General features: G+C 43.2%; 2 protein-coding genes across 4 annotated transcripts in view; one reads left to right on the top strand and one right to left on the bottom strand.

Annotated features, from left to right (window-relative positions):
- The window catches only part of PANK2 (pantothenate kinase 2), a 38,815-nt gene extending 27,865 nt beyond the window's left edge, over positions 1–10,950 (top strand). For all 3 annotated transcript variants that reach the window (XM_079783515.1, XM_079783516.1, XM_079783514.1), the window contains 4 exons: positions 2,341–2,517; positions 4,440–4,563; positions 6,126–6,251; positions 8,547–10,950. In XM_079783515.1, coding sequence (XP_079639641.1) covers positions 2,341–2,517; positions 4,440–4,563; positions 6,126–6,251; positions 8,547–8,597 — 478 coding nt within the window. In that variant the 3' untranslated portion in view covers positions 8,598–10,950. The remainder of the gene's footprint in view (positions 1–2,340; positions 2,518–4,439; positions 4,564–6,125; positions 6,252–8,546) is intronic.
- A 137-nt stretch (positions 10,951–11,087) lies between these two features.
- RNF24 (ring finger protein 24) overlaps positions 11,088–25,085 on the bottom strand; it is an 84,443-nt gene continuing 70,445 nt past the window's right edge. Inside the window, exons 5-6 of the mRNA XM_079783517.1 lie at positions 18,439–18,518; positions 11,088–17,732 (exon numbers count right to left, since the gene is read on the bottom strand). Of these exons, the coding sequence (XP_079639643.1) occupies positions 17,594–17,732; positions 18,439–18,518 (219 nt within the window). The 3' untranslated portion in view covers positions 11,088–17,593. The remainder of the gene's footprint in view (positions 17,733–18,438; positions 18,519–25,085) is intronic.

Here is a 25,085-nt window from a genome sequence, read left to right as displayed (position 1 = left end):
ATAAGATTTTTTAACTGGTGTAAGTTAAGGAATGAAAGGAATAATTTTTTGGGGGAAAACACATTCATTGAAGAATTCTCATTGGGTTAGGGGGCTGATGAGCCAGGGTGATAAGATACTTGAATGAGAAAAAAAAAAGGTGCTTGAATGAGGATGGCTTAGGGCATGCACTTGGAGAGAGAAAGGGAGGAGGCACCAATGTGATCCTAGGTGTGATGGGCTGATATACACTGAGTGGCCAGATTATTATGATCTCTGAACGCATAATAATCTGGCCACTCAGTGTATATCCTATATAATAAAAGGCTAATATGCAAATTGTCCCCTCGACCAGGAGTTTGACCAGCAGGCAGGCTAGCCAACCGCCCATGTCCCCTCCCCGTGGCCAGGCTGGCCAGATCCCACCCATGCACGAATTCATGCACCGGGCCTCATAATAATAATACACACACACACACACACACACACACACACACACACACACACACACACTGAGTGGCCAGATTATTATGCATTCAGAGATCATAATCTGGCCACTCAATGTATATATACTAGGTGTACCAGTTAATGTGGATTTTTTTCAATAGATGGAGTTACACATATGTTGATATATATGCCATTTGATATGTATGCTATTTTGTTGACTACAAGCTTTAGAACTTCATATGTCAAATTTGCTGAAGGTGTTAACAGAGATATTTTTACACTTAAAAATGTCGAATTTTGTGCCAAAAAAGCATTTGCGGGAAGTTTTAATTCATTACTTTATTTTGAAGAAAAAGTTAATGTATACTTCGGGAAGCTTATGGTGAACATGCTCCATCTCAAGATACTTGTGAACACTGGTTTAAACGCGTTAAAAGTGATGATTTCGATGTGAAAGACAACATCCAGGTCAACCGAAAAAGTTTGAAGACTAACAATTACAAGCATTATTGCATGAAGATGCATGTCAAACTCAAAAACAACTTGCAGAAAGATTAAACGTTGCTCAGCAAACAATTTCTGATCATTTACAAGCAATGGGAAAGATTTTAAAGGAAGGAAAATGGGTGCCACAGCAACTGAACGAAAGACAAATGGAAAACTGAAAAGACATCAGTAAAATGTTGCTTCAGCAGTACGAAAGAAAGTCTTTTTTGCATCGAATTTTGACTGACGCTGAAAAGTGGATTAATTTTGAGAATCCCAAATGCACAAAATCATGGGTTGATCCAGGTCAACCATCAACATCGACTGCAAGGCCAAATCACTTCAGAAAGAAGACAATGCTCTGCGTTTGTTGGGATCAGGAAGGTGTGGTGTATTATGAGCTTCTAAAACCAGGTGAAACTGTTAATACTGATCGCTACTGACAACAAATAATCAATTTGAACCACGCTTTGATTGTGAAACGACCAGAATGTGCCAGAAGACACGGCAAAGTAATTTTGTTTCATCATGACGCACCATCACACACTTCAAAACCAGTTAGCCTTAGCCGGTTTGGCTCAGTGGATAAGAGTATCCGCCTGCGGACTGAAAGGTCCTAGGTTCGATTCCCGTCAAGGGCACATGCCTGGGTTGCAGGTTCCATCCCCAGTAGGGGGTGTGCAGGTTGGCAGCTGATCAATGATTCTCTCTCATCATTGATGTTTCTATCTCTCTCTCTCTCTCTCCCTCTCCCTTTCTCTCTGAAATCAATAAAAAAATATATATTTTTTAAAAAAGAGAAAGACATGTTAAAAGATCTTGCCTGAAAAGTATTAACCCACATGCTGTATTCACCAGACCTTGCTCCTTCAGATTACCACTTGTTCCGATTGATGGCACACACACTTTCTGAGCAGCACTTCAAAACATATGAAGAAGTGGAAAATTGGGTCTCTGAATGGTTTGCCTCAAAACAAGAAAAGTTCTGTTGGGACGGTATCCACAAATTACCTGAAAGATGGGGAAATGTGTAGCTAGCAATGGACATTACTTTGAATAAAACACTTTTGATGTTACTCTTGAAATTATCGTATTTTCTGTGATTACAAAAATCTGCCAATATTAACCGGTACACCTAGTACTTGAGGTTTCTCAAACTTAGCAGACGCCCAGATTGAACTGGAGACATGGGTGGAGAGGTGGGCCCTGTATTTTGCCATGTTGCTTGTTGGTGCACATGAATGCATACCTTCAAGGTGTCTATTAGGGACCTGTTTTTATCTTTTCACAGACTTGTTTCTCCCTGGTGGCTTCTGCACGATTGGGTTGAGGCAAGAGTAGATTGACATGTGAATATGGTTTTATAGTTCATAAATATTACCTTCCTATTTAAAAAACGTTATAATCTTAATTTGTTTTTAATCACAGTCTTGGAGGAGGAACTTTTTTTGGTCTCTGCTGTCTGCTTACTGGATGTACTACTTTTGAAGAAGCTCTTGAAATGGCATCTCGTGGAGATAGCACTAAAGTGGATAAACTAGTCCGGGACATTTATGGAGGGGACTATGAGAGGTTTGGACTGCCAGGCTGGGCTGTGGCTTCAAGGTAAGGGGACATGTGTTCTCTAAGAGATACAGAAATAAAATATTAAATATTGGGTTGCCCTTGCCAGTGTGGCTCAGTTGGTTGGAATGTCATCTATATACCAAAAGGTTTGATCCTTGCTAGGGCACATACCCAGATTGCGGGTTGCATCCCTGGTTAGGGCACACAGGGGAGTCAACACACTGATGTTTCTCACACTGATGCTTCTCTCTCTCTCTCTCTCTCTCTCTCTCTCTCTCTCTCAAAAAAACAAAAATTGGGTATATGTTTTTCCTTTTAAGCAGCTTTACATATTATAAAGTCACCTGTTAAATGTGTCCAATTTATTGGTTTCTGGTATATTTATAGAATTGTACAGTAATCACCATAATCCAATTTCAGAACATTTTTATCACCCCAGAAAAAAACCCCTGTATTCATTAGCTGTCACTCCACATTTCCCTACCCCACAGTCCCTCATAAACACTAATCTATTTTCTGTCTCTAGATTTGCCTATTCTGGACACTTCATATAAACAATATCATACAATGTGTGATTTTTGTGACTGACTTCTTTTATTTATCTTAATGTTTTCAAGATTCATCCATGTTGTAGCACGAATCAGTATTTTGTTTCTTTTTATTGATGGATAATATTTCATTGTATGGATATATGACATTTATATATAGGTTGATAAACATTTGGGTTATTTAAACTTTTTGGTTATTATGAATAATGCTGCTAGGAACATTCATGTACAAGTCGGTGTGGACATATTGTTTTGAATTCTCCTGGGAATATACCTAGGACTGGAATTTCTGGGTCATGTGATAACTCCTGTGTTTAATCTTTTGAGGAACTGCCAGACAGTCTTCCACAGTGGCTGCACCATTTTACAGCCCCACCTGTAATATAAAAGGATTTAAATTTCTCTACATCCTTGGTGACCCACTTCTTATTGTCTTTTTGGTTTAAACTGCCGTAATAGGTGTCAAGTGATCTGTCCTGGTTTTGATTTGTATTTCCCTAAGGATGACTAAGGATGTTGAACATCTGTCTATTCATGTACTTATTGACTATTTGTCTACTTTTGGAGAAATGTCTGTTCAAGTCTTTAGCTCATTTTGTAGTTGAATTATTTGTCTTTTATTATTGAGTTGTAAGAATTCTTATATATTCTAGAAACAAGTACCTTATCAAATACAATTTTGTATTTGCAAATTTGTAATTTGCAAATATTTTTTTCCATTCTGTTAGTTGTCATCACTTCCTTGATGGTGTCCTTTACATTAGTGGTTCTCAACCTTTTTAATGCCGCGACCCTTTTATATAGAGTTCCTCATGTTGTGGTGACCCCCAACCATAAAATTATTTTCATTGCTACTTCATAACTGTTTATTTTCTGGTCACAGCTATTAGTGTAGCAGTTGTGCAGGTCAGGTACTTTAAAGTTCTTGACCTTCTAGAGAAATCTGAAACTGTTAGTTTTACTCTGGGACTGGTTGGCTGTAGTTTGCTTTGTTAGGATAAAGCAGTTTACTAGATTTGAATGTGACCCTTTAACTGAATGGAACAGCTGGGCAGTTGGGAGGAGTAGAGGTATCTTTCTGGAACTTTCTCTGGTTGCAGAAGGAGCAGTGGTGCCTTACAGTGCATCTGATGAGATCTAACAATATGTGCATATCTGGTATCAAAGCTCGATACTGTTTCAGCAGAAACCACAAGGAAAGCCATTTGCTCATTCAGAATGCTAGAGGGTTCTCTTTGAAGTGGCATTTCTCTTTGAGCCAGATGCTCCTTTATTTTTTTTTTGTAATGAAAAGTTTGAAGTTTTGAGGAACATTGTTCTAAACGTCACTTTTATCTTAGTAAAGTAACATTCAAGTTCTGTTGGGCTGTGTTGCCTTTGTTTTATCAAAGGGATTTTTTTCCCCCATCACAGCTTTGGAAACATGATGAGCAAGGAGAAGCGAGAGGCTGTCAGTAAAGAGGACCTCGCCAGAGCAACTTTGATCACCATCACCAACAACATTGGCTCGATAGCAAGAATGTGTGCCCTTAATGAAGTAAGGGGGCATGAATTTCTTTAGTTGCTCTGACAACATCCTAAGTGGGCCCCACCATGTATACAACATCTGTTTTGCCCGAATGGACCTAATTGTAGTCATATGTGGTGGAGTTCGTTTCATTGGAGAAGTTAAAACTCTTCACATGTAGACTAATCTTAATTGACTTTTTTTCCCCCCCCTTACTGAAAATAAACACTGCTACTAGCTAGAAGGCAGGAAGGTAGCCAGTATGCCAGATGGTGGGGGGACTATTACTGGGTGGTGATGATGGATAGTGATGCTGAATCTAGACTCCATGCTCATTGTGGAGCTCTAGAATCCCTGGGAAGGAATCCAGAGGAAGTCATTGAAGCTGGGAGAAGATTGAGCAGGCCAAGCACTGCCCACCCTGCTCCCCCTCCACCGCAGCAGAGCTGTCTTTGTGCTTTCAGCTTCTTTACAGTGCTGCCTTGTAGCATTCAGGTCAAGCAGCATTGTACAGGGCTATGAAAGAACCAAGAATGGCCTTCCCTTGGGGACCCAGTTGGTACAGTTTTATAGCTTGTCCCTATTTATACATTTTTGTTTAAAATTATTCTTTTAAACAGATAAGATAGACATGTGGCTTAAAAAGGAAATCTTAAAAGGTACAAAAGAATTTTCATTTTTAATTAAAAGATACTGTATCAGCATTAATTAAAAAAAATTCTTCATTTGACTATGTTAACACTATTTTCTTTATTGCATGTTCCCTTTCCTGTGCTTATGTATTTAAGATTTTAGTTGGTGTACATACCATTTTCTAATTTTTACATAAATATAAATTTCATGGCTGTATGACTTGATTGCTTTTTATATAAGTCATTGGCATTTGGTTGCTTGCCAATGACAGCTCTGTGGTAAAGCATTTTAAATGTGAAATTCTTCCTTGGTTGAATTTTATTCTTGATAAGGGACTTACTCAGGAGTGAGATTTTTCATCTAAAGACTATGACCGTGTTATGAATCTTGATAGGTATTGCCAAGGTGTTTTATTTGCACTAGGGCTGTACCAATTTAGATAATTTTTGGCAATAAATAAATGGGTCAAGTTTTACTACAACTTGACTGATACTGGGGGTAGAATTTCAGTTAGTTGTTTTGCTAATTTATAGGTCTAAATTTTTTACTTTCTTTTTATCACTAGTGAGGTTGAATTTCTTTTCTGTTATATTTATTGTATAATTTTGCCCATTTGTGTCATTTTCCTTCTTTGAATTGGGTCTGTTTTTTTTTTTTTTTTTTTTTTTTACTTATCTGTATGAAACTTTAATAGAAGTTATGGTTTGTCATATTTAATACACATGTTTTTCCTATCTGTTTTCTCTTGTGATATTTTCTGGCATGCTTTGAAGTGGGTCCAGAGTTGTGTGGGCACTAAATTAAGTAGTCCTGTATCAATTGGATTAAATATAAATACTTCTTTAAAATCAGAAGTCAATTTGCTTCTAAAAACTATGCACATGGTCTCTGTTTGGAGTAGCTTTTATGAGAGACTGAAATTAAGATGAAAACTAATTGCCTTCTTTTGATGTGCTCAGAATATTAACCAGGTGGTATTTGTTGGAAATTTCTTGAGAATTAATACAATCGCCATGCGGCTTTTGGCATATGCTTTGGATTATTGGTCCAAGGGACAGTTGAAAGCACTTTTTTCGGAACACGAGGTAAGCAGACTTATTTCCTGCAATATGTTACAAGGGCATGCAGTTCACATTGTCTTGGAATTTGAAGTAAAGGTGAAATAGTACTTACATATTTTTGTAATTATATGATATTGGGTTTAACTTTGATTATAATGTTTAAAAGCTCTTATCCAATTCAATGCAAGGTAGATTTTTGGTTTATTTCATTGTGAGCTTCAGCAATATTAAAGAAGTCTTAAAAAAAATATATATATATATATATATATATATATATATATATATATATATATATATATATAATTGATTTCAGAGACGAAGGGAGAGGGAGAGAGAGATAGAAACATCAATGATGAGAGAGAGAATCATTGGTCGGCCCCCTCCTGCATGCCCCCCACCAGGAATCGAGCCTGCAACCCAGGCATGTCCCCTTGACTGGAATTGAACGTGGGACCCTTTGGTTCGCAGGCTGATGCTCTACCCACTGAGCAAAACCAGCTAGGGCAAGAAAGAAGAATTAACATTCAGCCATATTTCTGAGCCATCATTATATTTTTCCCGTTGTACTCCCCCCCCCCCCCACAATATATTTTTATTGATTTCAGAGAGGAAGGGAGAGAGAGATAGAAACATCAATAATGAGAGTCGTTGATTGGCTGCCTCCAATCGAGCCCACAACCTGGGCATGTGCTCTTCACCGGAATCGAACCTGGGACTCTTCAGTCCGCAGGCCGATGCTCTATCCACTGAGCTCTATCCACTGAGCTCTATCCACTGGCCCATTGTACTTTATAAATGCACTTACTCTGGGTTCTGCTTTTTTTTCATTTTTTGATGTCAGTTTTTATGTATTGATATACTCACATGCCATTTAAGATATCTGTTCTGAAAAATAGATCAGTAAAAAACATTTCAGGACTAGAACCACAATATCATAAAAACTTAATATGTAGACAGGCTAAAAATGACACAATGGAAAAGAATCATTGAGTTGCTCAACCTTATATCCTCTTGGAAAATGCCCCTTTTTTTCAGTTTTGGGAAAAAGTAGAACCGGAGCTATGGAAGGGGCTCTCTCCTCCCCTTGGTTGTGGGGCAGTTGAACGATTTCAAGTATTGTTGGATTTTAGATAGTGGTGTTATCATGAACATTTTTCAAAATTATATGTGCACTTTTAACAGTTTATATGAATCAACAGAAATCAGTGTAGGATGTAAAATGCTACAGATTGCTTTTCCTTTAAAATAGCTTTAAGTTTTTCTTTTAAGTTAAGTTCATAGTTAAAACCCAAAGTGCCCAACTTCCCCATATCAAAAGCTTAAAGTTCAAGACATCTAACTTGTTTATTACTTCTAATGTTACATTAGTAAATCAGTACTGAGTTATTGTTCTTTATACCTTTTACATTTGCTTTTTGTGAACTTTTACTTGTTTTGTTTTGCTTCATATTAGAATAAAAGTCATGTTTAATATAACTTTTCTCCTGAATTTCTACCTCTTATTGAACCTTTTCCTAGGTAGAACCTGGAGATTAATTAATTAATTTTTTATGTTTTTAATCCTCGCCCAAGAATATGTTTGTTACTGGTTTTAGAGAGAAAGGAAAAGAGAGAGAGAGAGAAAGAGCATCATCGATGTGAGAGAAACATCGATTGATCTCTTCCTGTATGTGCCCTGACCCGGGATCGAACTTGCAATCTTTTTGGTATATGGGATGATGCTCCAACCAACTGAGCCACCCGGCCAGGGAGGAGATTAATTTCTTAGGGTAATTTGGTAAAAAATTTTTAACTTATATCTTCATATCACAGTTATAATATGAACCCTTTATGAAATTTTGATTTTTATGTTATTTTTATTGCTTGCTGATTTAATTTTCCTCTCTGGTTAGCATCGCTGGTCCATTTGTCTCTGTTTTCTATTTGCATTCAGCCTTCTGACTCTAGTGTTGATTTCTGCACATATGGAACTTAGATTATTTTAGGCTCTCTGAAGTCTTGAAACACAATTGACCCTTGAACAATGTGAGTTTGAACTGTGCAGGTCCATGTATAGGTGCATCTTTTTTCAGTAAATACAGTGGCCCTTTGTACCCATCGGTTTCGCATTCATGGATTTAATGAACTGTGAATCAGAAACAGTATTTTTAAATTCCCAAACGTGGATCAAAAATATTTGGTTCAGCAAAATGGGTGCTCAGAAAATGGGTGTCAGGAATTAAGGGCAGTGTTGGCTTTAACACTAGTAATCATATTTATGGCAATTTAAATTATTCTAAGGAGAATTGCTCTTACTTTTTTATGTATTTTTTTCTTCAGGGTTATTTTGGAGCCGTTGGAGCACTCCTTGAGCTGTTGAAGATCCCCTGATCATTACCTGGGGAGGGGGTTCCTGGAACCTTCCACAATGGGATCTGTGAACTTTGGTGTTTTTTTTAAGAGACTTACTTAATTTTCTGATTGTGTATTACCTGAATCAAAGCAAGAAAGGACAAATGGATTTTTCTAAGTCATCAAGACAAACCCTTAAAAATTCAGCCTAAACGAGTAACCAGTAAGGAATGATATATATGTATATTTGTGTATATATACAGTATATATATATAAAGTGGACCATGTTCATGGCAGTGAGGATTGGCTGTAATACCTTCTATATATTTTTGAAACTCATTGTCACTCATGAGCCACTTAAGGGGAGAGCTGTTCTGTGTTCAGCATACTGTGTTTTAGGATCCTGTTGAACTTGCTAAATGTAAGGAAAGCTACTATGTGTTATATAATCTAATCACAATTTTGACAGTATGGCCTTGAAGATCATCTCCTGTGCATTAACTCCTGTGTGCATTTAGCCTTTGTGTGAACATATTGAAAAATGTTTTATTTCAAGGTTCTGCAATCTTAATTGGGCAGGTTAGTTCAATACCTATAACTTGGACAATTAAGCAACTTTTAGAAGGACAATTACAGGTTACTTTACACCATAAATCCTAGGAAGGTCTCTTTGGAAAGACAGGATTTCTCCCGTGGACAGAATTACCTTGAGTGTTGGGCTGATGGAAGTAAGCTACTACAAAAGACATAATTTGGAAAACTAAAACCAGACAAAAAGGACTGCTTTTTTTCTTCCCCAGGGAACTGGGGAGAGAATCTGGTTACACTTTTAGGCTAGTAGAAATCAAGGAATTGAGGTGTCCCTTAACTTATGAGGAGCAGGTGGGTTCTTCCCACCTTTCTCACCCACTCCTGGTCTTGGCACTTAGCAGCCCCCAGGCGCAGTCCTGATTTCTCTGGTAGGCTGGCTCAAAAGGCTGCTTGAGAGACAGGTTTTGAGAGCTGAGTATTGATATAGATTGACTGGACCTTTTCTTTCTGCTGTGCAGAATAATTTTTAAAAACCTTCCCCTTAGAGATTGAGCTATGTTTGTGTCTTATTTGGTGCCTACATCGCTGCTGAAGGCAGTGAAGGTCTGTATAAGTGGTTTTTGAACTAGAAAGAAACTCCAAGGCTCTGGGGAAGCTGGCCTGGAGGGTTCTGGGAGGGAAGGTTCTAAGGAAGGGTGCAGAGGGCGGGGCTGGGTCGTTGAGGGAGGAGTTGCTTGGGCTGGTGCTCCTCCCTGGTCGACTGGGATCCTGCGGCCTCCCGTGTTGGCCGCGTGGGGGCAGCAGAGGCCCGTGCCCATGGTTTGTGAGGGCATGGTCATTTCTCCGATGCTGGCCACTTGCACACGGTTCCAGTTCTGGCACCCGTGGGTTGTGGGTGCTGCCCCCTGATGCAGGCCGCAGAGCTGGAGGGACACTGCAGGGGGTGGAAATTGTAGCTCTTGGGTGGCGTTTGGGTCTTCCTCTGCTGTCCCATGTAGCACTTCCTGAGTCCTCACCCCTCACCCCCCATCCTGTCCTCTGTTCTCTGGCACTTCCAGATACGCACTTGGTGGCTCCACTTTTCCCTCACAGCCACCAACGACAGTGCTGCCACTCTTCCGCTGGTACCATAGTCGTGTTTCTCGGGCCCCTTTGTCCCAAACAGCCTCTGCTTACTTGGGTGGAGAAGGTAGAGAAGGGGAGGGAGCCCGAGCCATTTCTAGTGGAGACCCAGGCCCCACCTCCTGCGTTGTGGGTCCCGCCTGTGTTTCAGAGGCTGTGCCAGTGCTTTACATGGGTTGTTTCATGCAGCTGTTGTAATCTCCACAAGTCAGCAGAAAAGCAAACCTGCCTGAGGTCACACAGGCAGAGTCCCCTCTCCTTTCTTGCATTTGCCTTCTACCTCAGAGGGCCCAGTTGCCACTCACTTTGTGGGTGGTTCTTAGCTCACACTGTCACTCCATGAGGGGGCTCTTGATAGTTCCACCGAGTCTCGTTACTAAATCTAACAGACATTTTATGTCCTCACTTTCCTCAGTTCTAACACAGTGCATTTCTTGCTTTTCCTTTTGCCATCCAGACCCCTTTGTCTCTGCCAGCTTGAGAACAACAATTTGACATTGCCGGCTCCAGGCACAGTCCTGATTCCCCTAAGCGGTCCTCAGCACTCACCTTGACTCTGACTTCCAAGCTACTATGCCTAGCACCTCCTCTGAGCTCCAGTCCTAAGGCAGTAACTGCCTTCCCTTCATTCTACTTGTCTATCTCCAAGGCCATCCCTACACAGAAGTATCCACACCCTTTCCCCTGAACTCCCCCCGCCCCCGCCATCTTCTTCACTCCCTCCAGCTTGAGGTGCAAGTAAACTCAATCTCCACTCACCATTGCCACCACCCTACTTTAAACCACTGCCATCTTATCTCAGCAGTTGTCCTTTGCAATCTGCCCTCCAGATGGTAGCCTGAGGGCCCCACTCCACACTAGAGGCCTACATGAAAATGGCAGCAGTAGATGGCCCGGTGGGGACAGATGGATGGTTAGAGGGTTGAGTACTGGGATGTGATGATAGGATATGGGGGAGGAAGTTGCTATGAGGGCATACACTTATTGGGGAGGCTTGGTTTTGAGCTATAATTGATACCAAATAGCAACTGGATATTTGGGTTGTAGATAACATACCTAAGAATGATAGTGTATTTAGGTGGGCAAACTGTAGGTGGGAATTTAGTGAATACCAAGATAGAGGGAGAATAACAACAGTTGATGGGCAGAGAAGGGAAAGGCTGCAAAGAAAACTGAAGCGAGGTCAGAGGGGGCTGCTAGGGGTCTGTTGCTCAGGAGACAGGGGAGAGGAGCCCTCCAGACACCTGCATTGAGGATTAAGAGGAGGCCCAGAGATGGCCTTGAGGGGAACAGTTTCCCTAAAGCTATGGGGCAGAAGCTGATTGATCTGCAGAAGTCCTATTGAGGGTTGGTGAGGAGAAATGGCAGCTACCACAGGGTGACTCTGGACCAAGAGATTTTTTTTTTTTTGAGATTTTTTTTCTTTCTTCCTAATAGAAGTTATTTGCAGGTCTGGGGTGTTGTGAGAGGTGTGAGGAATGGCCTAGTTCTGACACTTTACTCCTGAGACTAGTGCCTGCATTTCGGAAACTACCTGTGTCCAGCCGCATCTGCAAAGAAAGCTGAGGCCAGTGGCAGGTGAGGCCTTGGCTTCTCTGCTTTCTCCCTCACTGGGGCCTAGTGCTTTACTCGTCACCTCTGACCTTCACTCCGCACCGTGGGGGACAGGCCAGAAGCTCCTTCATCACAGTTACCTTTTGCTGTGCCCTACTCACCTTCTTTCCCACTCTTGCTACACAAGCTTAAGTGGGGCGTGAGTGTCCATAAGTGGGTACATGATTAACATTAAGTAGTTTTCAAAATCTGCTCTTTATTTACATTTAAGTCAATTACATGCATGTTTTATTTTTTAAACAAGAGTAATTAGCAAAAAATGCATTAAAACTTTAAAATAGCAATTAAATATACAAAAATATAGCTTACAAAAAACTGCGATTGTTTAAAAATATTCTGCTGCAGAATTCTTAGTGTACAAACACGTCTATGAAACCTGAGGCTCAGCATTTCATAAACCTTTCATTGAGGGAGTTACATAAAATCTAGTGAATGAACCCCAATGGGCTATACTACATGCCTAAACTACCTTCCTTCCTGGCAGTGATCTGTTATCAGAGATGACAATGATCAGGAACACTATCTTGGAAGACGGTGTCACCAGGAGGGACTTCTTAACACTGGTCCCATCTGCCTTTTTCTGTCGGAACCTGGGAGGGAAGGAGCAGACAGGGACGGTATGCAGCTGGCCCAAGGTGCTGACCCACCAGCTTGTGCTGGCACAGGGAGCTACATCAGAGTACAGACAGATCCCTTAACACTGGCAGGGCTCCCCTTCTGAGTACATGGCCCAGAGCAGGCAGCGTGTTCTCCTTGTCCCTGTAGCCACAGAAGGGAGCCCTGGATTGGTAAGCAAAGGATGCTGATGTTTGGTCTAAAAATGGAGAAAACGATTTGCATCTTGGAACAAGTGGGCTCTAAACAATTGGAAAACTGACCAAGCCTTTCTATGTTCTTCTTGATACTCTCAAATGGTGGAAGCACATTAATCTTATCTACTAAAAAACCATAACCCAGCATATTCCAGTTATCAACTGCAAATTTCACCTAAATTTATACACTGTTAATTTAGACATGTCCTTTAACTCAAATTCTTAACAGCTAACGTGAAAGACACTAACCCTGGGCCAGAGATTCATCACATGACAGAAGGGTGGAGGTTCCTGGGAAACTCTGGGTGGCAGGACACTGGGGAGGTGGGTGAGGACCAAGAGGCACTAGTCCATGGCCCCATGGCTGCCTAAAGGAAGCAGCTTTAATGTCCATATTTTCTAGGGGCAAAAATGAACTTAATGTTTTTTTAAAGAATAGGTTACTGGTGGGGTAATGTCATTGAGTGAGAAGTTTTGGGCTTGGAGAAAACTCGGGGAAGCATTTTTTAGAGTGGGGAGGAAAAGGAGCCTGACCCATGTACCTGAACATCTATGATTGACTTTAAGATTGACCACCTACTTGTTTAGCAACTTCTGAGACATCTGCCTCACAAGATAGAAAGGTGCCTCAGCCTTCAGTTGCTGCTGCTGCTTGAACTCCTGCCTCAAAAATGGGTGCTCGCCTAAGAAAGCAAGAGAGTTAACAGACATCGCTGCTGCACTCGGGCTTCCCTTGAAACTGGCCAAGATGGTGTGGGGCAGCTTGTCCAGGTGGCTGCAAAATTGCTGGGCCTGCACTGCTGCTCTTGAGTGTCCTGTCACAGATCAGAAAGTCTGGAAACTGGTTATGCTCCTGTCATCTGGACATCTGTGGTAGGAGTCAGGGAGGGACTGCAGTTTCTGATTTGTTTAGAAAACAATTCCAGTGTGCTGCAATCAATAAAAATGCCATTTTCAAAAGGAATGTGATTGTAAAAGGATCATCCCCCCGTTCTGGCCTCACCTTTTACAGATATTCTGACTTCTGGTACAGTTCTTATATGAATAGGAATGTTCCTGAATATACTCTAGTATCACATGAGCAAAGGAGACACCCCCTTCCCCCCCCCACACACACGTGTGTGCACTTGTATACACACAAATGACCTCTGGGAGGCTACATAAGGAACAAAACTAGGTGCTCAAGGGGTGAGAAGCTGGGCTTGCTGGAGGTCAGGGATACAAGGAAGACTGACTGATGAACCATGGAAAGGGATTACCTATTCAGAGTTAAATTTAAAAAGGTGTATCCAGCAGTGAGCAACAAATCCGGGAACTCTAGGCAGATGGAGGTGAGGGGAAGAGGAAGGGAGCCCCACATAAGCTGCGTGACAAACGTTGCCCCTTATCAGCTCCCATGACATCTGTCACCTGCCAGGCTCTGGACACAGCTAATCCTTGCAAGAGCCAGTAGATACCGTTACAGTCCCTGGGTGATGCATAACTGGCAGAAAGGCACCTGGCTGGTGAGTGACAAAGATGCTTCAAGTCCGTCTGATCACTTTCTGTCCAGAGCTCTGGGGATGCCTCCCAGTAATTTCTATAGTCATTAAGAATAGCTTAGCCCTAACAGGGTTGGCTCAGTGGATAGAGCGTCAGCCTGCGGACTGAAGGGTCCCAGGTTTGATTCCGGTCAGGAGCATGTACCTTGGTTGCGGGCACATTCCCAGTAGTGGGTGTGCAGGAGGCAGCTGATTGATGTTTATCTCTCATTGATGTTTCTAACTCTCCCTCTCTCTAAAAAAAGCAATAAAATATATTTTAAAAAAAGAATAGCTTAACAGTGGGATCAGGCCATGGAGATGACAGACTTTGGAGTGGGGCTGTTGGAAAGGGCCTGAGGTTAGGACAAGGCGTGGCATTGGGGAAAAAACTCGTTTGTCAAGCCTTGTGAAGAACTGGCTATATGGCAATGGTGGGAGGCCCCGGGTATCCCTCAGCCCAGACGCCCTCATCCATGGGCCACCTGTTCCAATCTGTCTTGTCCTGCTCCCTTCCAGGAATAGGCCTAACCAAATCACAGTGTCAAAGTAAAGATAACCAAGAACCAAGTCAGGCTGGTTTTGTTCCATTTCTAAAACCAGCTGAAGTCTGGGCTGAATTCTATTTCACTAACCCACAGCACACAAGTAATGTCCAATCTTTGAGCTGCTTAAGTTGTGTTAAGTAAAAAAAAAATCATGTTATTAGCCAGTGGCCCAAAAGCAGATCAGAATCCCCACGTGTCTATAGATGATCAAAAGGTCACCCACTCAGACAGATGTGGACAGCAGCCTCACTGTGAGGTGTGAGCCTGAGCCAAGTGTATTAAGGGATCCTTGACTCATTCTTAAAAAAAAAGTCTGGATGGAAATTTACCTTTGTCACACAATGCTGTGACTAACCGCTGCTAGCCCATGCAGTTACCAGTGCAGTACAGGGAAGTGCTGGAGGAGGATCCAAATGTGGGTGGCAAATGCATTCAGGTTGTGTTGCTAACTGCCAAGCGACAATGGCTATGCTGCAAAAGGACACCACACCCAGAAAGGGGAGATGACTGAGCAGAGCGGGCACTCGGCACTCCAACGTCCAGCCCCATCTTAGTGGAAATGCTGCATTTTAAAAAGCCTCCCCCTCCCCCACATTCACAAGTGTTGAGATCGTATTAGTGGCACCTCCTGGGGCAAAGCAGACCCACATGGTGCCAAGTGGAGAGTGCACAGCCTTCTCAAGCTTTCCTCTAAACTATTTGGCTTTGCACCTCTGGCCCAGTGCATACCAATGCCCTCTGCTTTTAGCTGTGACACAGTGAAATGAATTAGCCTCCCTATCAATACAGGGACATGGTGAAGCTGTCTCCTTGTTACTGACATGGGGACAGAAAAAGGCTGCAACTGGAAGGCTAGAATCCTACAAAACCGGAGTGGAAGAAATCTGCAGTACAGAGCACAAGCATTCCTCCTCTGAGGGGAAAAAATTTCTCTTATTCGAAGTCCATAACGACAAGATGACATTTGTCCCAACGCCATTCCAGGGAAAATGGTGGGTTGGTGGTCATTAATGAGGCTAGTCCAGAAGCAAGCCTACTTGGTCACTAACAATATTTCACTGTAAACTGGGTGCTTTGCAGCATTCAACTCTATTGTGCTACAGAGAACACAGAAACAGGGTGAAAGTCCAAATAGTTCTTTTCATGGGTGCCAAACAGGCTAAGGCTTTCATACAAAAATATTCCACACTTTCCTTGCCCTGTTTAAGAAACAGTCCAGTTGGCATACCATACACCAGGTCACACAGGAAACAGCCACTTCTGACCAAGTGGACTTGTAATTTTCCAAACTGGATTCTGCCCAGCACTTTGCTAGGCTAATAGGAATTTTCCTCATCCTTTGACTACAGCTACCTGAGCCAGGGATAGGTTCCCTTTCCCATTCTAAGATGGTAGAGGCTGGATTCCAGAAAAAGTTCTTGGATTAATGCCATAATCAGAATTGCAAAACTTCCTCCATCCTCTCTCCATACCATGCAGGCAGCATTTCCAGTGAGAAACAGCCCCCCTCACACCTGTGAGGGAGCAGAGGCAAGCTGACAAGGAACCCATCCCTGGAATGGAAGGAGATGGAGAACAGGGCTGTGGAAAAGAACTACAAAGTTCTCGGCTAATTTATACAATATTCATGAATCTAAAGGACTCTGAGTCACTTCTAGAAAAGTTGGACAGAAAGAGCCAAAGAATAGCATGCATTTCTCTCCTGTAAAAAAACTTGCAATTTTCGCAAGTCCGAATACTGAGGCACACACCAATGAGTGAACAGCCCTGCAGGAGCTTCCTGAAACTATTTACAATTTCAAGTGGGTCCCTGGCTAAAGAATTACAGAGGGATCTTATTTGGGATGTTTTAAGTTAAAAAAGTCAATGCCAGCATTTTCTCTGAAGTACAAAGAGATAGAGCAAGAAGGGGAGAGGAAAGGGGGCCAGCATCCTCCTGTCTCAGCAGGGCCAGGAGGACTAGCCATTCTCCGCTGTCTGAGGGCTCCCAGTGGCTCCCTCCCAAGACCAGCAGCTATGCTGGAACCACACTTCGAATGGGGGAATGTGGGCAGCACTCTGAGGCTCCCTGGGGCACATGGACAGCAAGGGCTCAGAGGCCCAGGCCCAGGCCCAAACCCACTGGGGCCCCTGATGGGCAGCTTGTCTGTGCCTCACTGGTGAGGTGGGTGTGGAATAAGAGGAAATGGCTGCTGACCAGGCCTTTCCAAGCGCATCTAATGTTTTTAGCTTCGGTAACTTGATACGCAGATGTTGTAAAACTGAGGGAGAAGTGATAGTGAGGGGCACTGTAACCAAAGCCCTTGGGTTCCAACATTATTTTATCAAAGGAATAGAAGGTGAAAAGCCTTTGTTGGCACTGTCTCACCAACCAGGCAACCGGTCGTGCTTCGGCTGAGGTAACCGCTGGTTTTACTTGGCTCAGGGGCTGCCGGGAAGGTTTGCTGCTGCTAAGGCGTGCACAGTCTGCATAGAAGCTCATCTGTCCACAGGGCAGGGGCGTTGGTGGCTTTAAAGACCTGCCCTCGGTTCCTTTCTCTAGCACTTGTGTTTATCTTCCCTTCTGCTTGACAAAAGTCACCTTACATGGAGATAAGTGTCTGGGAGACAGCATGTAATTGAGTTGGCAAGAGACTCTCATGAAGTTTCTTGAACCAAACCTGCAGGCTCATTTAACTTTTCTCTTGACATAAGATACTGTCAGCGTGCTTTGGTTGTCACATAACCCAGAAGTCTGAGTTCTTAGCTTAGTTGGCCCAAGAGTTATTCATGAGGCAAAGGAAGTGGCAGCTGGTACCCCAGGTAGAACAGCCAACACAGAGAACACTTGTGTTCCTCCTGCCTCTATGTGGATGTGGAATCCTGCAACAGTTTGATCCTGTGGTGAGCTATACAATGTTCTCTGCCCCTGGCAGGGGCCCCTGTGGGGGTCCACGGTCCTGCTTACTGTGCAACTGGGCCAGCTGCAGAACTGGCATGTTGCACAGTGGACACACTTTCCGAACCTCCAGCCACTTAATAAGGCACCTGCAGAATGAGACACCACAGGAGGGAAGACATCAGTGCCATGCTCACGGTACATCAGCCCACCCACCCACCCACCCACCCACCCACACATTTTGCATGTTGAACACATCTGTCGCCCAGGACAGCCAGGTCCTAATGAGCTCCACCCTCAATGAGAACCCACTTTACCCTCTGGAGGAGCATGCTACTCCCTCAGTCATCATGGTTTCTTAAGGAAGTACAGTGAGGGTGGTGCAAAGTAGGAGAAATAAAATTTTCTAATAGACATGCAAAATGTATAAAATTGCAAGAGAAGAGGGAGTATGAATATGTTTGCAAGAAGAGGGAGGAGAGAGCCCCACACTGCCATTTACGTTCAGACTCATCTATCTAGATTTAAAGTAACGACGGTTTTGATTAACGTAAGTTTTTTGGAGTGGGAGCTCTCATTGGAACGTTCCATTAAGTAGTGGTGTTATAGCCTGGGCTCCCAGGAGGTGTGGGTTTGTCTGGCATTCTGCCCAAAGTCCTGCCACGGTGCTCATGTCCCACGACCCCAATTCCTCCTAGTGCCATGTACACACACCCCACCCTGTAGGGTGCTTTCTGCACTGTAGACCAATCATGAAGCCTTCAAGCTTGTCTGGCACTGATCCAAGCCCACAAGTAAGTTGGATGATGTGTCTCAAACTCAGGTTCCCTTAAATAGTTTCATACCAATACTTACTTTCTGTGGAAGGCATGCTTACACGGACAAATCCCCAACTCATCTCGAGGCTTGAAGTCTTCTAGACACACTGCACAGAGCTGAAAGATAAATTCACAGATGAGGAAAAGTGTCTGCTAAGCACTCTCCCAGGTCACAAAGTCAAGTGCAGGCCTGCGAGGTCCAGTCGTTTGAAAGGGTCTGTAATGTCCCACAGTTTAAGTGAAAGAAAGAGGCTCGACTGGGCAAGGTCTTCTGAAGAAGAACCTCCTGCTCTTCCTGTCACATGTCTTCAAAGATGAAGGGCAGGTGGGAGAAGAAAGACAGCAAAAGGCAGTTTGCTTTAGTGCGTCAGAAGGGTCTGACTTAGGTTAGTCCTCACTAGCGAGGCTGGACATGATGGAATTTGCCTGTGGTGTGCCCAGGGGCTGACTCTGCAGGGTGCTCTGCCTGCTCAGCAGCAGAGCTTCTGACAGGGACCGCTCATGCCCCGGGGCTCTCCTTTCTCTGGTAACATGCCCTCACTCTGGCTCTGTCCTTCTGTCAGTATCTGTCTTTGTCATTAAAACGTTATCCAAGCCCGGCTGGTGTGGCTCAGTGTTTGATTCCTGATCAGGGCATATGCCTGGGTTGCAGGCTCAATTTCCAGTAGGGGGAGTGCAGGCGGCAGCTGATAGATAAGTCTCATCATTGATGTTTCTACCTCTTTCTCCCTCTCCCTTCCTCTCTCTGAAATCAATAAAAACATATTTTAAAAAATTATTCAAGAGTCTCTGAATTAAACTTGAGAAAATGTGCAGATGGGGCCAGGACTGCTGACAGGGGGCCAGGCTCCGCCGCTTTGAACAGGCTTTTCCTTCACACCCAGAGGCTGGGGTTCAGCCACCACTTCTCGAGCACTTACCAGTGCGCAGGGACACCAGCTATCGTCACTTTTACCCGTTTTACAGATGGAACAGGAGCTCAGAGCAATCACCATGCTTCCTGAGGCCATGCAGTTGGTGAGTGTGGCTGGGCTGGGTCCCAGGTCTCCTGCACTGATGTGCTGTATTCCTTCCCTCTTGCTTCCCTGTCCATCTCCAGGGATCCTGGTTCAACTATTAACATTTCTGCCCAGACTGATGACATGGCCTCTCCTTCACTTGTTTATAACCTACGACATGTAACCCAATCTTCTTAGGTTATGTGACAGGACATGTGGCTCTTGGTGCCCATGGCCAGTGCCATGAATGCTGGCCTTCCCACACTCTTCCCTCAGGGCCTTGTGTATATAGCAGACAGGATCTTCAGGAAAAAGAGAAAGAATAACTAACTATCTTGTCAGACTTGGCATTCCTGCCAAGACAGCAGGAGAGCAGGGAGGAAGGCAGGGCAGACCGCTGGCCTTGGCTTGGACACCCACTCGCTGCGTGATCCCTGCCATTCTGATGCCTCTCAAGCTCTGTTCCTTCATCTACGTAACGTGAGGACACTACCTGCCCCACCTCCTTCAGAGGGCTGTTACCAGCTCAGATGGTGGGATCAGACTGAGGAGGCAGCACGGCCGTCTGCCAATATCAGTGGCTTTTATCCCAGTGCTGGATTGGGAGCACTATTTTCAAGCCCATTTTATTCTGGAGGAAGTTTGAGAACACGCCGTTGGTAAAGAGAGACACTAGCTGCTCTAGCTTTGAAGTGACCTTTTGGGACCTCAGCTTCCCACCCGTAAAGGCGGAATGATGTTCCCATCTCCTAGCGTGTGAACAGGCCCTATGGCCTTAAACACCCAGCTTCCTCTTGGCATAGCCTTCTGAAACACGGTCAGGACTCTGCTGGCTCTGATCCAGCACTCATCCTACCAGAGGACAAGAAGTTGACAAGTCACTCATTTTTATTTGCTTATTTTTCCAGGATCCCTAATTCTAAAACCACAGTCACCTGAAAAAACCCCCACAAGATAAATTCTGACACGTTAACTGCTAAAGGGAACAAAAGTCAAGGACAATCACAAAGAGAAAAGGCTTGAATCTGACATCTTAGAAGCTCCCTGAAGGGTCAAACTAATTTTACAACTTTAAAAAATATATATTTTAATTGAGTTTTAGAGAGAGAAGTAAGAGGGAGGGAGGGAGAGAAAGAAGCATCTAAGTGAGAGAGAATCCAGTTGCCTCCTGTATGCACTCTGACTGGGCATGTGCCCTGACTGGGAATCAAAATGATGACCTTTTGGTGTATGTGATAATGCTCAATCAATTGAGCCACACTGGCCTGGGCCTAATTTTACAACTTTAAAGATCACATTTTGCAAATAAACTTTACTTTCCAATATGGTGTCGGAGCAACTGGACATCCATAGGCACAGGAGCAGGCAGGATATGACCCCTAAAACATAGGCAATCAAAGGGAAAAAAACTGACAAATTGGACTTCATCAAATTAAAACTTTTGTTTTGCAAAAGACCCCTTTAGGATACAAGATTGGGATAATTATTTGCAGATATTTTATTTTGTAGGCTATTTTATTTCTGAGCTGTAAGAGTTATTATATATTCTGAATACTAGACTCTTATCAGACATAAGATTTGCAAATATTTTTTCCCTGTGGGTTTTATCAGAAAACCATAAAAAACAGAAGAACATGGCACAACATTTTATAAGTGATGAGAGAAAAGAACTGTCAACCCAGAGTTCTATATCCAACAAAAACAACCTTCAGGAATGAAGGTAAAATAAAGATATTCTCAGATGAAGGCAAACTAATAGAATTCATAGCCAGCAGATCTGCTCTATGAGAATTGTTAAAGGAAGGTCATTGGATAGAAGAAATATGACAAAAGAAGTAAACTTGGAACACTGGGAATGAAGAGCAACGGAAATGATAATTATCTAGATAAATATAATAGACTAAATTCTTCCTGTCCTAAGTTCTCTAAAATATATCTAATGGTTAAAAGTAAAAATATATAACAATGTCTGATGGGATTTTCAATGTATATCAATGTGCTTTGACAGCTATTACAAAAAGGGGAAAACATAAAAGGATTGTTTTTTTATGTTACATAAGATTTCTACATTTCAATTGAAGTGTGAAAATATTGATTCTTTTTGTAATCTCTAAGCAATCACTAAAAAAATTATACAAAAAATAGTCCAAATCACAACAGATAAAGTAGAATACTAAAAATGTTCAAATAACTGAAAAGAAGGCAGGAAAATGAAAAGCCTATCTAATAATAGACAAATATGCAAATTGACCATACCTCCGACACACCTACAAGCCACGCCCACCATCCAATCAGAGCGAGTATGCAAATTAACCCAAACCAAGATGGCTACAGCCACAGAGAGCAAGGTTTCCTAGGTAACAGAGGAAGCCAAGCTTTCCGCCTGCCATGGCCAGGCCTAAGCCTCCACTCAAGCTACAAAGTTTCAATTATATAAGGTAAACAAATTCAAACAAATGGCGGCAGAATGGAGCTTGAGAGAGCAGGCCAGGGTTGCCGCCGGCAACAGGGGAAGCAAAGCTTTCTGCACACCCTGGCCGGGCCCACCCACTTAAGGCAACAAAGTTTCAATTATAACCCCAACACAAATGGCTACCGGCCTCAGAGGGAGCCCCAGGCTTGGCTCTGCTCAAGGCTACAAAGTTTCAATTGTAGAAGGAAAATAAATTCCAGATACCAGGGCCTCTGCTTGCGTTGCCAGGGGGCATGGCCCGCCTGCAAACCACCACAGGCCCCTCGCTCAGGCCGCCCCAAACCCCAAGGGAACCCCCACCTGATCCGGGACGCCCTTCAGGGCAAACCAGCTGGCCTCCACCCCTGTACCAGGCCTCTATCCTATCTAATAAAAGAGTACTATGCAGATTGATCATCACTGCAACACACAATATAGCTGCCCCCATGTGGTCAAAGATCCTGCCCCCATGTGGACACAAGATGGCTACCACAAGATGGCCAGCAGGAGAGGGCAGTTGGGAGGGACCAGGCCTGCAAGGGAGGGCAGTTGAGAAGGACCAGGCCTGCAAGGGAGGGCAGTTGGAGGTGATCAACCCTGCAGGAGAGGGCAGTTAGGGGTAACCAGGCCGGCAGAGGAGGGAAGTTGGGGGCAAACAGGCTGGCAGCAGAGTGGTTAGGGGGTGATCAGGCTGGCAGGCAGAAGCGGTTAGGGGCAATCAGGAAGGCAGGCAGGCAAGCAGTTGGGAGCCAGCAGTCCTGGATTGTGAAAGGGATGTCCAACTGCCCGTTTAGGCCCGATCCAACCAGGATGGGCCTAAACGGGCAGTCGGACATCCCTCGAGGGGTCCCAGATTGGAGAGGGTACAGGCTGGGCTGAGGGACAACCCCCCTTTGTGCACGAATTTCGTGCACCAGGCCTCTAGTAAAGAAATAAAGAGAGGGGAAAGTGGAAGACAAATAATAAAATGGTAGATCTAATTCCAAACATACCAACAATTGCACTGAATGTAAATGCTCTAAACACACCGATTAAAAGACAGATTTTCAGAGTGGATCAAAAAACATTTCTCAACTATGTGCTGCATATAAGAACTCAGATAAAATATAATTATATTAGAGCCCCAGTGCACGAAATTAGTGCACTGGACGGGGGCAGGGGGAATCCCTCAGCCTGGCCTGCACCCTCTTACAGTCCAGGACCCCTCGGGGTATGTCCCCCTGCCAGCTTAGGCCTGCTCCTTACTGCCTGCCTGCAGCGAAGGCAGGAGAGGCTCTGGCTGAGCCTGGCTTCTGGCTGAGCAGCACTCCCCCGTGGAAGCGCACTGACCACCAGGGGGCAGCTCCTGCATTGAGCATCTGCCCCCCTGGTGGTCACTGTGTGTCATTGTGACTGGTCGTTCTGCTGGTTGGTCAATTTGCATATTAGGGTTTTATTTTATAGGATAGGTAGACTGAAAATAATAAAAGGATGGAAAAAAGACATGCCATGTAAACAATCAAAAAAAGCTAGAATGGCTATATTAACAGACACATATTTCAAAACAAATTACCAAGGATAAAGAGGGATATTACTTAAAAAAAAATCCTCACCCAAGGGTATGTTTTTCATTGATTCTAGAGAGAGGAAGGGAGAAGGAAAGAGAGAAAAAACCATCAATGTGAGAGAGAAACATTGATCGGTTGCCTCCCACATTGGCCCTGACTGGGGATCAGACCCACAATCTGGTTATGTATCCTGACTGGGAATCGAACCCAAGACCCTTTGGTGCATGGGACAACGCTCCAACCAAGTGAGCCACACTGGCCAGGGGAAGGGATATTACATTTTGATAAAGAGTCAATTGCCAAGAAGACATAAAAATCCTAAATGTGTCTGAACCTAATAATGGAACTCCATATAAAAAAGCTGTGGTACATTTATACCATGAAATATTATGCAGCAGAAAAAAAGAAGAGTCTCTTACCTTTTGAGAGAGCATGGAGGAGCCTGGAGAGTATTATGCTAAGTGAAATAAGCCAGTCAGAGAAAGACAAGTATCACATGCTCTCACTCATATATGGAATCTAGCGAACAAAATAAACTGCTGAACAAAATAGATTCAGAGACATAGAAGCATGGAACAGACTATCAAATCTCAGAGGGAAGGAGGAGGTGGTTGGGTGGGAAGAGATCAACCAAAGAACTTGTATGTATAGATGCATAACCCATGTGCACAGATGAAGGGTGAAGGCTTGGGGTGGGGGGCAGGTGTGGGTTAGAAGAGGACAATAAGGGAAAAAAGGGAATATCTATAATACTTTCAACAATAAAGATTAAAAAAAAAGAAATGAGAAGACATATGTTTATAAATTAGAAGACTTGACACAGTTAAAGATGCCAATTTCTCCCCAAATGATTTATAGATTTAATGCAATACTAACCAAAATCCCAGCAGGATTTTTTTTTTTTTTTTTTTTTTTTTTAAGATATAGGCAAGCTGATGCTAAAATTTACTTGGAAGAGCAAAGGAACTAGACTAGCTAAAACAGTACTGGAAAAGAAGAATAAAGTTGAAGGAATTATACTACTTGATTTTAAGACTTACTATAAAGCTACAGTAATTAAGGCTAGAGAGATAGAAATAAATCAATGGAACAGACTAGAGAATCCAGAAACAGACTCACAGAAATATGGCCATCTGATTTTTGACAAAGATGCAAAATAAATTTAATGGAGAAAACAACCACTCATCATAACCAGAGCCGAGGACATTGTGGTGAACAAATTAAAGAATAAATGCAAATGGCAAGTAGATGATAGACTAATGCCAAGACTCTCAGGCTTTACCTGAAAAGCCCCAGATCTGACAACAACTATCTTCCCCATGGCAACAATTAGCTAGAATTGAGTGCTAGCAACCCCTCTACACAGGACCTGCATGTCCCAGTGTGTCACAGCTTCCATGGCACCTGTTTCTCTTGACCCCAAGATCCATTAGATGCCATTTATTATCTCACTTGCATGGTGAGAACTAGAAACATGATTTTTTTAGAAATGTGTTCCTCTATATCTATATTTCTGTTAAAAGGTGGAGGAAGAAAAAAAGGGTAAACTATGAGTTTTAAGAGAGGATATTTTTCTTTATAGAAGGACAATGTATTATCACTAGAGGCCTGGAGTACAAATTTGTGCACTGGTGGGGTCCCTCGGTGTGGCCTGTGGGGATCGGGCTGAAACCGGCATCCAACATTC

This window comes from Cnephaeus nilssonii (assembly GCF_951640355.1).
Source record: "Cnephaeus nilssonii genome assembly, chromosome: 11".
NCBI classification, from domain to species: Eukaryota; Metazoa; Chordata; class Mammalia; order Chiroptera; family Vespertilionidae; genus Cnephaeus; species Cnephaeus nilssonii.
This window is presented reverse-complemented; position numbering and strand designations above follow the sequence as displayed.